This window comes from Aplysia californica, unplaced genomic scaffold (assembly GCF_000002075.1).
Source record: "Aplysia californica isolate F4 #8 unplaced genomic scaffold, AplCal3.0 scaffold01090, whole genome shotgun sequence".
Taxonomy (NCBI): Eukaryota; Metazoa; Mollusca; class Gastropoda; order Aplysiida; family Aplysiidae; genus Aplysia; species Aplysia californica.
The window spans coordinates 56,133-71,036 of NW_004798360.1; the positions used below are offsets into that span (position 1 = coordinate 56,133).

The window sequence follows — 14,904 nt, forward strand, 5'->3', positions numbered from 1 at the left end:
CTCTCTCTCTCTCTCTCTCTCTCTCTGCATAAATACTGATACTGTACTACAGTGATAGTGTACTTTTGTAGCAAAAAGTTTGGCTTTCTAAGACATACGTGTATCTATTTTGCAAGATTTAAACATTCAATCTGCACAACAGTGATGTAAAAGTTGCCTTCTCCATCGTGCCTTTTATTTTAAGACAGCAAATAAATCACAAATTGCGATGCAGGAGAAAAGTTCGGCTAAATGTTTTGTCTCATGTGTGTGTTTGTGTGTCAGGTCGGATGCAGAAGCTGACACCAGTGCCAACGAGGACCACCTTGTGAGGGACGCAGAATGTTCTCTAGGCATCGTGCCACACCAGGTCAGTGAGGGTTCTTGCTGGGTGGTTGGAGGGTGCTCTGCTGTGGTTTGCTCCTTCTTTCCTATCAAACATCTATTGTCCTTATCTCTCCTCCTTCTATTTTGTTTGTTACTCCCTTGTAACACCTCTAATCTTTGGCATTTATATGACCTTATTGTATTGTAAGTGCAGTAAAACTCTTTTGGTGGGTGGTTGGCGGGTGCTCTGGTGTGGTTTGCTCCTTCTTTCCTATCAAACATCTATTGTCCTTATCTCTCCTCCTTTTTTTTGTGTTTGTTACTCCCTTGTAATACCTTTAATCTTCTGCACTTCTATGACCTTATTGTGTTGCAAGTGCCGTAAAACTCTTACGAAGACGAAAACGACGGTTCTTGTCAGAGGTGCCAATTTACCAGAGAGATAGAGATTTTCTAAATTGTCCTGATTTTGTATTTTATGTAAAAACAGTATTGATGATATAAGATGTTGCGGCGCTGCCTCAGTGCTTTCTTGTCGTATCTCCATTTTTAATAACTGTGAAGACAGTTCATAACAAAGAGTAGGCTTAAGAAGAAGTCACATTTTCACTGTTTAAATAAATGGATTACTACAACAAGAAAGAACTGATGTCGCGATGTATTATACAATGTGATCCATCAACCTTGAATCCTAGCAAGTGTGTTTCCATGTGATCTGAAAAGTTGAGGAGTTTTTGTGATGCCATGTGGGACCTATGTTTAGTGTCTCTCACTCTGTTCATCTGAGTAGATCTGTGTTTACTGATTGATGGCCTGTTTCAAGAAACTGCACCCCCCCCCCCCCCCCCCCCCCGGCCAGTGCTACTGACTGAAGTTGCCTTTAGGCCATTCCGAAATGGGGGATATTAGCATGTTCTTTTGCACAGTAGAATTGTAAATTGGCTGATTTATCAATGTCATGCTCATACTGTGCCGAAACAACATACAGGGAACTGCAGCAAGAAATATCTGTGGCATCAGAAGTCTAGTGGTTAGGGTTAGTTCTCGGAATCACAATTGTAAAGCTGTATTCACATCCCAGTTTGTGCCTGACAAAGGGTATTTGGGAAAGGTTTTTTTTTCGTACTCCAATTTTCCTCACTGCAACACAGTGGGAATGTGTACGTGGTCGAGACTAGACCATGGTTCATTCTCTGGCTCTTCACAGATCCGAGGTTTCCTGGCGAGATTCCATCAGATTCTGCCTGCCAGCCGGGCGTTTGACATGTGTACAGCCTGCAGTGATGTGGTAAGTACAAAATGCTTTGGAACACCCTCCAGATATGTGTCACGGCGTGATGGAATCTGGCGCTCGTCAATTTTTGGGCATAAGGAGTTATTGGTAACATCTTTAAGCTTGTTCATTTGTCTTGTATTTGGTGGAAAAAAATACCCATCGAACTTGAAAAGAAGTTGAGATATTTGCACTTGAAGGAGGTGGAGTAGTCTGGTTTCAGAGGTCAAATTAGTGAGAAAATGACCGCCAAAGTTTGGTCTCTTCCATGTCTTGAGAGTTTTTAGAAACAGAAAATGTTCTTTTTTTTAAAAATGCCTTTAATCGACATTTTCAGTGATTTCCACCCGCAAATATCTTTTTAAATGGACATAAAAGGTGTTGAGCCAAAAAACAAAAATTCGATAGAAATTTCCAAACAGGAGGAAAAGTGACAGTTTCTTCGATTTCATCATTTTGACGAGCACCTATTTTCACCATGATGCCTCACATAAGCTTTGGAAAAGCTCCAGATATGTATTTTAGATTGACAGAAAAAGACGGGTTTTTTTCAGGATTCTTTATTGTAGATTATGGAAGCAAATTTTATGAGCAAAGTGAGCATTGTTTTAAGTATGGTATAGATTTTATGCCCCTTTAAAATGAAGGTTATTTAAAATGTGAGAACATTTTCAATATGATTTAGGGGGCTCTCGTGGCCTAGAGGTTAAGGTGTTGGCCTCTCATTCGAAGGTCCTGAGTTCGAATCTGGGTAGCGACCAAAAATGTGTCTTCTCTAAAATTGTCTCCTTTCACCTTCTTTCCTGCTCTCTAGCAATGTTCTGTTGTCTGCTTTTATTTCCACTTTCTGCCCCCACCCCCTCACCTCCTTTGCCCCCTCCTCTGGGCTCCTGACTCTTTCTGCAGTCTTTCTACTACTACTTCTTGGCTCTTCCTTACTACTGTCTTTCTGCCACACCCCTGATCTTCTGGTAGGAAAGATCTACACCTAGCCTTCTCGGAAAAGGGCGAAAAATCTCAGAGGGCCCGTGTGCAAGTTGCGCACGTTAAAGATTCCTTGGTGGTCTAAAATCGATAAGAGTAGGTTTCGGCCGCCACCCGGGTAAAATTCAAAATTTCCTACCAACTGAAAATATTAGGTGTGTCCCGCGCGCTCGTATGACCTTATGCAGTTGCGAGCGCCGTAAAACATTTTACAAAAAAAATAAATAAATGATTTAGCCTAATGGGTGGAGAGCGTTGATAATTCCCCGAATTCTCCCCGTTCAAGAACTTCTGTTCAGGATTTGAATCTTCTGTAACTGTGCTATAGGCATAGTGTCATAACGCGATGGAATCAGGCACTCGTCTATGTATAGGTATGTAGAATTATTGGTATCGTCTGATAGCTGATTTATTCGCCTTGCTTTCAATTAAATAAATATCCTTTTGTCTTGAATAGAATTCAAGATATTTGCGATTGAAAGAAGTGAGGTCGCCTGGATTCAGTGGTGGAAAATGGCCTCCAAAGTTTGGTAACTCCAATAGCTAAAGGAGTTGAAAGAAGACAATTTTAGAGAACAAAAATTTCCGTTGTTATCCCGATTCATATTTTAGGGGAAAGCCAAAGAAACTGGGTGATAAACATCGCCAATCGGCGAGATGAGGCGGCAAAGTGTAGGAACAAAAATCAAAGAAAGGTGGGGTTTGGGTTAACTCAGCAATATTTCAAACAAAAATAGAATATTTGAGTGAAGTTACTATGAATTAAGTCGACAGGACTATTTTTATGCCAAGTGAATACGTTTTCATGTATTGTTGCTTGAAATGAGTTTATAAATCTGTTTTATTTCAGGTTCTAAACAAGTATAAGACAGAAGGGTTTGACTTCCTGCTACGAGCTTTTAACGAGCCAGGTTTTCTGGAGGACCTGACAGGACTTACGGCCATGCAAGACGCCACGGACGATGCAGAGGTGAGGTTTTTAAAAATTTTGGGGGGGTTTTTTGTTAGAGTAAAGTGAAGCACATCGACGCGCACAATACTGCTGTCAATAATATTTCTAAAGCGCATAGAGCAAGCTCTTGAGCATGGATATGCGCTATATAAATGCAATTATTAATTATTATTATTAATTATAATTAAAAGTACAGTAAAGTTGTTCCCGCATCCGATCCGAACATTGGGGATTGCCTTGTTTAGTGACACAACTTCCTGAGCCTTTGGCATATTATTGTGGTAGGGTGGCCAGTAGCTTTCCACGCCGCCTTTACTTCCCCAACTGTAAGTCAGGCTCCCATTACTGCTGGGTGGGCAGGAGGGGGCAAAAAAAATTTGTGTCCGAACCAAGGCTCAAACCCAGCCTTTCCGCTTTGGAGACGAGCGCACTAACGCTGCGCCACAAAAGTAGAGTATATGCAGTTTTGAAGATTTTACAGGAGAGCCAGAAACAAACCTGAGCGTTGTTTCCAAGAAAACAACATTTGCTTAATAATAATAAGGAAACTTTTCAAAATTCTATTCTTTAAAAATTGATGTATAATGTTTGCAGAGAGTTTTTCTTTTTAACAACATTCTGGGGGGGTGGCTCTCCTGTAAATTTGGAAAAACATCATATATTTTTTTAATGGCATTTTTCCTCTGGTTTGGCAATTTAAAAATAAATTTGCTTTTTGGCTGGGTGCCTTTTTTGTCTATTTAGAAACACTTATGTGTGGATTTTACCAAAGAAAAGGTTGATTAAAGGCCCCAAAAAATGTAAATTTTCAATACTGATGTCTTTGTGTTATTATTAGTAGTAGTATTATTGTTAGTATTATTATCATTATCATTACTGGTAGTAGTAGTAGTAGTAGTAGTAGTAGTAGTAGTAGTATCATTATAATTATTGTTATTCTTCTTCTTCATCTTCTTCTTTTTCTTGTTCTTGTTCTTCTTCTTATTATTATCATTATTAGTAGTATTATTATTTGTTTAATTATCATTATTTTTATTTTTATCGTTATCATCATAATTGTTATTATTATTATAATTCACCATGTGTTTTGTCCAGGTGTGGGGTCTCAGTGACGACGAGGAATTCAGCAGTGGGCCAGGAAGTATGGACATGGACACGTGAAAGTGGCACAGGGTGGAGGGTTCGATTCCAGTGGAGGAAAGAGGGTGCTGCTGCTGGCCATGAGTCATGAGGAATTGTGTTTTTATCATAATTTGTGTCACGACGCAGTGAAATCAGGCTCTCGTCAATTTTTGGGCGAGTAGATCCAGAGATATTGGTATCAGTCGAAAGTTTGTTCTTTTGTCTTGCTTTTGATGGAAAAAAATATCCATATATCTTGAATACAGGTCGAGATATTTGTGAATGAAGAAGGTGGGGGTCGCCTGGTTTAGTTTAGTTTAGTTTAGTTTTCCGATCCAGCGGCCATTTGGGTTCTAGCCCTTCGGTCTGTCGATATGGCAAAGAATTGACAGGTTTTAATCAGCTGTGCTTTGTCGCTGTCGCCTGGTTTCAGAAGAGAATTTAGTGAGCGTGAGAGTTTCGTGGAAACTGAACAAATATGTTGTGCCTATAATCAACATTTTTCCGTAAAATCCTAACAGAAATGTTGTTAATGGGTATGAAAGGTATTGAGCCATAAAACGAAAATTCGATAAACATCCACAAATCTGTGAAGAAATGCCTGTTTTATCACTTTGATTATCTTGACGAGTGCCTGATTTCGCCACGCTGCCTCACATTTGAGTCATTTTTAGGAGCTGGTGGGTGTGCTTCTTCGTTTTTTTGTTGTTGTTTTTTTGTTTTAATGCTCTGTTTACTCTTTGCTCCCTGCTCTATATTGTAGTAATATACTGGAATGTGATTTAAGTCGCTGATTATAGGAAGCAGAGTGTTAAATGTGCTCAACTTATCCTGAGTTATGCTCACACGTGTGTGCCAGGAAATAATGAAGTATGCTTCTTTTCTTTTACTAATTTATACCATTATGGTTGATTTTTGTACTTTTTGCACCTACAGTCTGTGTATTTTGACATTATCCCTGCTTATTTATTTGTGTTTATGTTGAAGTTTCCTTACACAATGGTGGTTTAAAACTTTGAATTTGTTTTGTGGGTTGTAGTGTTGTAGCTTTTTTTGTGCTTTCTTTGACGAGTTTTTTGGTTGTGAGTCTGTGCCGCTCTCAATTTGCTCAAGAATCAGATATTTCAGAGCCAGCAAAATGTGACTGAGATGAGCAGACCATTGTTCTATCTACCTCTGCTTGTAGAATTGTAAACGGGCTGATTTATCAATGTCATGCTCTTACTGTGCTGGAGCAACATAGGGGGAACTGCTGCTTTTTCTTTCCTCATTCTTACTATCTTCATTTTCCTCTACTTCTTTTGTATGTTTGTCACTCTCCTGTGGACTGCTATTTCTGGGGTGCCTTTATAGTAGACTTTGTGCTGTTGAGGCTAGAGAGGTGAGCACAGTAAGCCTGATTCCCCATTTGGACTTCTCTGTTGACATCGACCCCTTGGCACTCATATGACCTTATGCAGTTGCGAGCGCCGTAAAACCTTACTAAAACAAACAAACAGCCTTGCAGCATAGTAGGCACATACTGCTTTCTTTCACATATTGTACAGAATGTCTGCATGCAATTTGGACGACTTGGGATCACTGTCGTCTTAGCACCAAGTTGTGGGTGGTTGGCGGGCGCTCTGGTGTGGTTTGCTTCTTCTTTCCTATGAAACATTTATCGTCCTTATCTCCCCTTCTTCTTTTTTATGTTTGTTACTCTCTTGTAACACCTCTAATCTTCTGGCGTTCATATGACCATATGAAGTTGCGAGCGCCGTAAAACCTCTACTAAAACTAAAAAGCCCCAAGTTGTTGCGGTGTTAAGAAAAGTTTCCCCTTTGTCTGAACAGTAGAAAATGTTGAGTGGTCTTTCTCAGACGTCAGTTGTGTTTGTTTTGTCTTGATGCTAGTCATTCAGTTCCCGTGTATGCAAGAGTATGACAGTCTGTTTCTCTCAGTCTGTGGATTCACTCTGTCTGTGGATTCACTCTCTCTGTGGATTCACTCTGTCTGTGGATTCACTCTGTCTGTGGATTCACTCTGTCTGTGGATTCACTCTGTCTGTGGATTCACTCTGTCTGTGGATTCACTCTGTGGATTCGTTCCGGCTAGTGTTCATGAATGAGAAGGGAGAATCAAAACAATTTTTTTAAAATAGTAACAGACAGTTTTTTAAATAAATAGTAAAATAAAGATGATGAAATTATACTCGGGTATAGAAGTATTTATGAGCGAGTGAAAGGGTGAAGCTGTAGAATATGAAAGAAAGAAAGAAAGAAAGAAAGAGAGAGAGAGAGAGAGAGAGATACCTGCATATGTGAAATCTTAAGTAAATGTTATGTTCATAACACACCCCTTTCATCAACTTTGGTTATTCATGTAGTGTCCCTTGTTTTATTGCTTGCTTGTTATAGACAAAGACTGTTTCAGAAAGCAATGAGAACTCATTGTATGAATTTTTGATAAATTCTGGGGATTGAACCTGAGTCCTCCAGATGCACGACACAACACTGATCCCCCCCCCCCCCCTCCCCCCCCCCCACCCCCAAAAAAAGTTTAAATAAATAAATAAATAAAACATTTATTGTACTAAGATTAATTTCTTTTTTACAGATATTTGAAATGTCATATGGGCTGACTGAGAGAATACTTGTTGATCATTCTCTAACTCTTTGCGTTCACTTGGCGCAAATTGGCTGGTGAAAATTATCCATTCTGGTCACCTGGCGCCGCGAAGTCCGATGCAGTCGCTCTCCTGGCTTGGTGACCAGATTGGGTATTTTGTACTGCTGGCTGTGTGACTGCAAAGTGTTATTGTGCTTGTGCAGTGTTGGAAAAGTCACACCGCTGTTTTTACCTCAGTGCTCTAGCTTGTGGATACACACAGGGTTTTTTGGGATTGTTGGGTGCCTACCCAGTCCTCACATGTGTTGTGGAACGAGAAGCATTTTTTCATGTAGTAGTTCCCAACTTTACTATTGATGGTATAAATGTTTTAATGTTTTGCAACATTCCAAACGTATCTTGCTGTTTTGTCCTAGGGCCTTGTATTGTAAAACTATAAGAGTAGTGAAGATTGCCGAGCCAGTTGATGCGTTATTTTGCTTTAAAAATCAGTCTGAAAAGAATGCAATATCCTAGACTAGAAGGAAGACCAATATACTCGATAAAAGTTCTCCCCACATGGGAATCAAACGTTGGTCTCCTGCGTGCAACAGCAAAACACCTCACCGCTACACCACAGATGCCAGTTGACTTTTTGTGTAGGGTAGAAAGCTTACTAAAGAGATAAGTGAGAATGTTAGTTTGTACTTAGTGTTAAAGTTAAAAGTCCATTTCCTTTGTTCTAAGCTACTGAAAAGGCAGCAGTCATTATTTTATTTTTATTTTAAGACCCTCATTTTCATGCTTTCTCTCTACTTTTGGCGCTCATATGACCTTATGCAGTTGCGAGCGCCGTAAAACCTCTACTAAAACTAAACTTTCTCTCTACTTTTGTATTTTGTCATTTTGTTCCCCAGCGCAATCAAGTCATTTCTTGTTGTTTGTAAGGAAAAGCTTGTTGCTTCCACGCCTGATTAGATCATAATATATGATAGTGGGTGGTTGGCGGGGACTCTGGTGTGGTTTGCTTCTTTTTTCCTATCAAACGTCTTTCGTCTTTATCGCCCCTCCTTTTTTGTGTTTTTTTACTCTCTTGTAACACCTCTAATCTTCGGCACTTATCTAATATGACCTTATTGTGTTGCAAGTGCCCAAAAAGACTTACTAAAACAATTCCACCCCTCACTAGATGTATATCAGAAACAAAGAGAGTATGGTGTGGATCTTACTGAGGCTGTTTTGCCATACTTTACCAAGTGGACATGACATGGCATTGAAATGTGGGGAATATTTCTTACTTGTATAGGAAAAATAGGAGTTTCTGACGGGTTTTCATTTTGTTTGTTTTTACATGTATATATTGCTTTCCTTGTATGAGGAGTATTTTAAGAATTAAGTGGCAGGATAGAATAAGAAATGAAGAGCTGTGGGAAAGGACAGGACAAAAGGATATAGAAGTAGAAATAAGACTAAGAAAGTGGTGATGGATGGGACACACCTTAAGAAAGCCCAGCGGAAACATCACAAGACAGTCACTGCAGTGGAACCCACAGGGAGCACGAGGCAGGGGTAGGCCACGGGAAACAAAGAGGAGATGCGTGGAAAGGGACATGAGAGAAATGAAGCTCACTTGGAACGAGCTTGGAAGGATGGCTCAGGACAGAGATAAATGGAAGGAGCTTGTATGTGGCCTATACCCTGCCAGGGGTGACAGGCATTGATGATTGATTGCTTTCCTGGTAACATTATTTTCCTCACTTTTCTTTCTCCTGTCTGCCATATTGAAAGAAATCTTGTAGGAATATTTTTGTCACGATAGGGTGGAGATGGAATCACGCGCTCGTCATGTTTTTGGGCTTGTAGAGTTATTTATACCATGTTAGTGCTTGTTCATTTGTCTTGCATTTGGCGGGTAAAGTACCTATCTATCTTAAATGAAAGTCGAGATATTTGCGATTACAGGAGCCGGGGTTCGCCTGGTGTGAGAGGTAAAATTAGCAAGAAAATGGTTGCCAAAGTTTGGTGATTTCCATAACTTGAGAGTCCTTAGAAACTGCAAATAAAAAATTTTTTGTGCCTTAAATCAGCATTTTTCAGTAAAATTCACTTTGTTTTTGGAGTTGAGTTGAAAAAAAAAAAATCTATATGAATTGCCAAACGGACAGAAAAATGCCAGTTTCATTGATTTCATTATTTTGACTTTTGACGAGTGCTGGATTTCACCACGATGCCCCACATTTAGTGTTTTGTTTTACGTGTATATTACTGTCCTCATAACATTATTTTCCTGACTTTTCTTTCGTATGTTTGACATCGTGCTTTAAATTGAAAATCTTTTTGGAATATTTTTGTTTATGTGCCATGGGGGCATGAAACCATGACACGGGCTAAAACTTTATCAGCTAGAGAAAAAAGTCGCAAGCACTCCATACAGGAAATTGTCTAGTTGTTACATGAGGAGTCTTATTCCCACCAGATTTCTGTTTCTGTCTAGCAGAGAAGACCCGACCTGTCAGTCTTGCTTACTATAATCCGCGGCAGGCTTTTATATCAGTTGTACATTTTACCGTTTCCTCTACTTATATGTTGTTGCAATAAATTATTTTAACGTGTCAGTGTGTGTTGATTTGATTCTTCTCCCCCCACTCGGGTTAAGGGTTAAATTTTTATTTTTTTTTATTTTTAATTTTTAAATTTTTTTTTTGGGGGGGGTCTGCTGCATGCCACCAGGACTGTTGTGCAACCTCATTTATTTCTGATGGGACAGAATACTTCAACATGACAGTCTGGGCGTGAACACACAATATTGACTCCATTAACTTATAAAGCAAATTGTCTATAAAGTGCCAAAATTGTCTAAGTTGAAGAAATGAAACTATAATATGATCAAATTACACACAACAGTGAATTGTGCCACTTTTAACAATACATCTTTCATTCTTTTTTTTTAATCCCCAAGAAAAGCTCAAGTCTTATAGTGTATTGCAGAGTACATAAAGCCAAAGTTTTCAATTATGATTTTCTCAAAACATTGATGATGTCACTTGTGACAATTTGGTTTTTATTATTCATAACATTATTTACTGTGGTGTATCCTCCATTTCTTTTTCGTTCTCTTCTCTTACATATGTCTGAACCAGCTGTTTTGCTTTAGAGATTAGTTAATACTGTTACATAGCGCAGTAAACTTATACAGAATCAAAATCTATCTTAATTAATAAAAATCTATCTTAATTTGAATTGCAGAAAGATATTGAATCTGATAGGCTAAGCGGCAAGTTTTGATGATTCAGAAATAACACAGTAAGGCGACGATTAACTCTAGAAGCTTATTTACTTGAAAGAAAAATAGATTTCAGAATGGGCCATCCCCATTTGGCGTGATTTGGATTTGTCATTGGAAAATGTGAAGCTCATTTGGAATCATGACAAGTTTTGAGAATTGTGAAGTTGTTAAACTATTTTTAAAAAATTTTCTTTTTTTTTGGAGGGGGGGGGGGGGGGGTGTTGTGGAGACCCAATTTGTAATGACCTTATTTCCATGGCTAAAACCGGGTAATCGGGTTGCAGGTTGTTCTGCGAGATATTTGAGCCATAAACGTTGTCAGATTTTGAGACAAGTAAACTCCCAAGACGAGTTGATGTTCTCATCTTTGTCTTTCAGACATTGCAACAGAGTAACCTTGTCAAAATATTTCACATTCTCAAACTTAAAATGACCTCTGCAAACCATACCATTCGAAGCTGACCTTGTATAAATTAATATTTTCTCTTAACATTAAAATAAAAAATCTTAAAGTAAAGGAAGCACTACAACTGTGACTTCCACTTCCAGATTTTTTTGTACGGCCTCTAAGAAAACATGCATTTCATACTTTGAACAAATCAATGGGCACGCTTCAGGTTGTATCACAGACTTTCCTCAAGCACAGAAGTGGCATTGGTGGCCTAGTGGTTAGGCTATCAAACCCATAATCGTGAGATTGTGGGTTTGGAGATTCGTGCCTTAGTTCTGTCTGACGTCCTGTCCTTGGGAAAGGCACTTGACTCAAATTCCCCATTTGGCTCTGTCCTTTAGGAGATGAACGTTAAACTCGGAGGTTCTGCCTCTAAACCTCATCCGTACGTCGTGTTTTACTATCGTATCCATACGACGTGGGAAACACGGTCCCATCACTTTCCAAAGAGGAAATTTACTCGTTAATCTGATCCGTACGCAGGGTTGGTGATTTTTTTGATTTTTTAAATAAATATTTTAAAAATCTATTCTTTAAATTTAAATAAGATTTTTTAAAATTTAAATCGGATTTTTGTGATTTTTGTGATTTTTTAAAAAATGTCGACACAGTTTGGGATTTTTGGTGGCTAAAAGTATGTTCTTTTAGTGCAAAATGCATTGTCTTTATTTTAACTAATGATTAATTTAAGCAACTGCAATTTTAGAAAGCCTTAATCTGCTATATCAGTGAATTATGGCTACAGACAAAAAATGAAGAAAATGTCAGTCTAAAAGGAAGGGGGGGGAGGGGGTAGTTATGCATAGATAAACTTGCATTTTATTACATTGTGTGTGTGTGTGCACGCGCTTGTGTTTGTCTAAAAAGAAAAAAAGAAAATGCTAATTTCAATTATGAAAAAAAAAGTAAATTGATTATTTTACTACTTACAGTGACAGGGGGGAAAGCAGACTTTTAAGCATGATTATATTAGTCTACTAAACCTTATATCTGTTTAATAAAACCAAGGAAAGGAATTCTGAATGTTGAAATATGTAAAAACTGAGTACATTTTTCTTTAAAAAGTGATTTAAATCACTGATTTTTATTTAATCAAGTTGATTAAAATTTTTAAAAATCTACTGATTTAAATCAACCCAGCTCTGATTTCAATTATGGAAAAAAAAGTAAATTGAATACTGTATTATTTTACAGTGAAAGGGTGGAAAGCAGACTTTTAAGCATGATTATATTAGTCTACTAAACCTTATATCTGTTTTATGAAACCAAGGAAAGGAATTCTGAATGTTGAAATAAATAAAAACTGAATAAAAATTTATTTTTTAAAAAGTGATTTAAATCACTGATTTTTATTTTGAAAATCAAGTTGATTTAAATTTAAAAAATCAACTGATTTAAATCAACCCAACCCTGTCCGTACGCTCTACATAGCAGTCTGTCAAAATGATTTTTTGAGAAATACTGAAAATTTCAAAGAGATCTTCGTGCTAGAAGTATTCTAAAATGTGAAGAATACAACCCCGGGGGTACAAAATGACCCCAGGGCATACAGATAGGGTTAAATAACCTAATAGTGTTGATAGGGGCGTTAAACCTATACCATTTCACCATTTTTCACAGAGGACCAACAACGCTACAACTACGAACAAAACAAGATGTTACTTATCAGTGGCCAACTGCTCAGATCTATAGAAAATACCGTTTTGAAAGTTTGTTGTTTTTTTAATTACCATTTCTTAATCTGTGTTGATTGTTGCATGTGTGCGAAAAAAAATTGTTGGAATTCAAACTCTAAATGTTGAAAAAAAGTGAGAAAAATTACTTAATGAAGGATTTAGGTTTAGAACAGCTGAACATCTCGTCAACACAAAGATCTGAACACAAAGGATAAAAGGTTCATTTGTGGAGAAACACATGAAGACAAACTGGCTTTTTTAAAATAAAGTGTTGTGGCTATTTTGCTTCAGATGGAAAGAAAAAAAATATATAATTACTATTATTAGCAATACCAAAAAATGAAACAGAAAAGCATGAAACAAATATGAAAAGGCTTTATTCTGATACTTTATGAAGTTGTTCAAAGTGTCTTTTGCATGTTGACATTACATCGTGTATATATATATATTATATTACAATATATATATATATATACTTTCACAGGATGAAATGTGGTCACTAAGAATCGAGATTGTCACAACAGGCAGGTGTAAGAAACAAGAGAGATTTAGAACAAGTAGAGAGCTGGACAGTGCCTTAGGCACAGCATCCAACACATACACAATCTTGTGATGCTCCCAGAATCAACAAACTGACATCAGCAACTTTCACTTTCTGTCTAAACACCAAGTTGCACCAAAAACAGCACATAATAAACAGTAGGCTACAGGATCGGATCCGATCCGTGGTTTTCAAGTGCTGACAAATCGCTACCCTAGAAGAATTACTAAGTTCTATATCTGCTCAGTTGCTAGATCTAGATTTGAGAAATTTGACGTGAAAGATTTTGAGCTTCACATCGTGTCAAACGGAGCGTTTTCGAATGCAAATTTTCTTTGAATGCCTTGATAATGACTCAAAATAATCTTACAATTTTTGTAGAGCAGATATGACATTTGGTTTCTGACCTCTTGGTCTTTGTAACTCATAACAGCCAAAATTGTCAGATAGAACTATAGAACTTTGTAATTCTGAGGTTGCGAAATGGTCGACCCAAAAAAAACCATCTTCTGCTCACATAGATCGGTACAAGAAAATCAAACTCCCTGCTTGAAAGCGTTTTGTGATAACTGGCGGTGTAGGTTTGAGTGGGCTGGGGGATTGTTTGTGATTATGATGGCTTTTTATGTAGGCTTGTGTGGGTTAGGAGAGTCGACAATATAACACATTGTACTTGTACCAACAAAGCAGACTTTGTGCTGTTGAGGTTAGAGAGGTGAGTAGAGCAAGCCTGATTCCCTGTTTGGACTTCTCTGTTGACATCCACCCCTTGTCGCTCATAAAACCTTATGATTTATGCAGTTGCGAGCGCCGTAATACCTTAGTAAAACTAAACTTAGCCCAGGTTGGCCTTGATGGACCGGGCTGAAGTAGCCCGCCTTTAAATTAAATAGTGACAATTATTGAAAAACATGTTCCACAATTTTATCATGTGATCATTTGAGTCACATTCACAGATTTAAGCTTAAACAAACCTGTAAAGACAAAATTGTGATGAAGGTTCAGCACAATGGAGATTAGGAAACGGGCTGCTAAGAACTTGCAAATCAGGGCCACCCCCCACCAAGCAGCGACACATCCTGGCAGAAAGATGGTGATCTGTATCAGAAATCTTCCCTAAGAGAGAATCCAACTTACATTTGATCGCTTTTAAGCACAAGGGGGCTATCCCGAAAAATGCTGTTTTGAGAAAATCGAAGGTAACGTTTTTGCCCCTTGTTCTGTGTCTTTAAAAGACAATGAGAGTTTTCTCTATACCCAAACAAATATACACACCAATGAAACCAAACTTCTCCTCCATAGGTAGGGCAATGCCCACTTTTGGTGTAGGTCTGGGTTAGCCCGCTTGTCTTTAAAAGCGACCATTTATTGCATGCAAGGTAACGAGCCCAGACAATACACCCCGGGGGGCTCAAGAAAGAAACGCAAGCTTTATCGCTACCTCGGAATTACATGTACAAAGTTCTATCTGCTCAGTAGGCCTACGTACCTAGCTGTGAGAAATTTGATGGAAAAAATTTTAAAGTTTCACAACATGTCAAGCTTTTTCCAATGCAATTCTTTGAATATCTTGATAATGACTCCAAATGAACTTACAATTTTGATAGAGCAGATAGAACATTTAGTTTCTGCTCATGGTCTTAGTTGTAACTCAAAATGGCCAAAAATGTCAGATAGAACTTGGTAATTCTGAGGTAGTATAATCTGTATAATAATTGGTTTGAGAA

At 38.0% G+C, this 14,904-nt stretch overlaps 1 protein-coding gene across 1 annotated transcript in view; it reads left to right on the top strand.

Annotated features, from left to right (window-relative positions):
- The window catches only part of LOC101861406 (ubiquitin-like modifier-activating enzyme ATG7), a 27,991-nt gene extending 23,110 nt beyond the window's left edge, over nt 1-4,881 (top strand). Inside the window, exons 16-19 of the mRNA XM_035973268.1 lie at nt 265-349; nt 1,514-1,594; nt 3,414-3,533; nt 4,611-4,881. Coding sequence (XP_035829161.1) covers nt 265-349; nt 1,514-1,594; nt 3,414-3,533; nt 4,611-4,676 — 352 coding nt within the window. The 3' untranslated portion in view covers nt 4,677-4,881. The remainder of the gene's footprint in view (nt 1-264; nt 350-1,513; nt 1,595-3,413; nt 3,534-4,610) is intronic.
- Nucleotides 4,882-14,904: the final 10,023 nt, after the last annotated feature.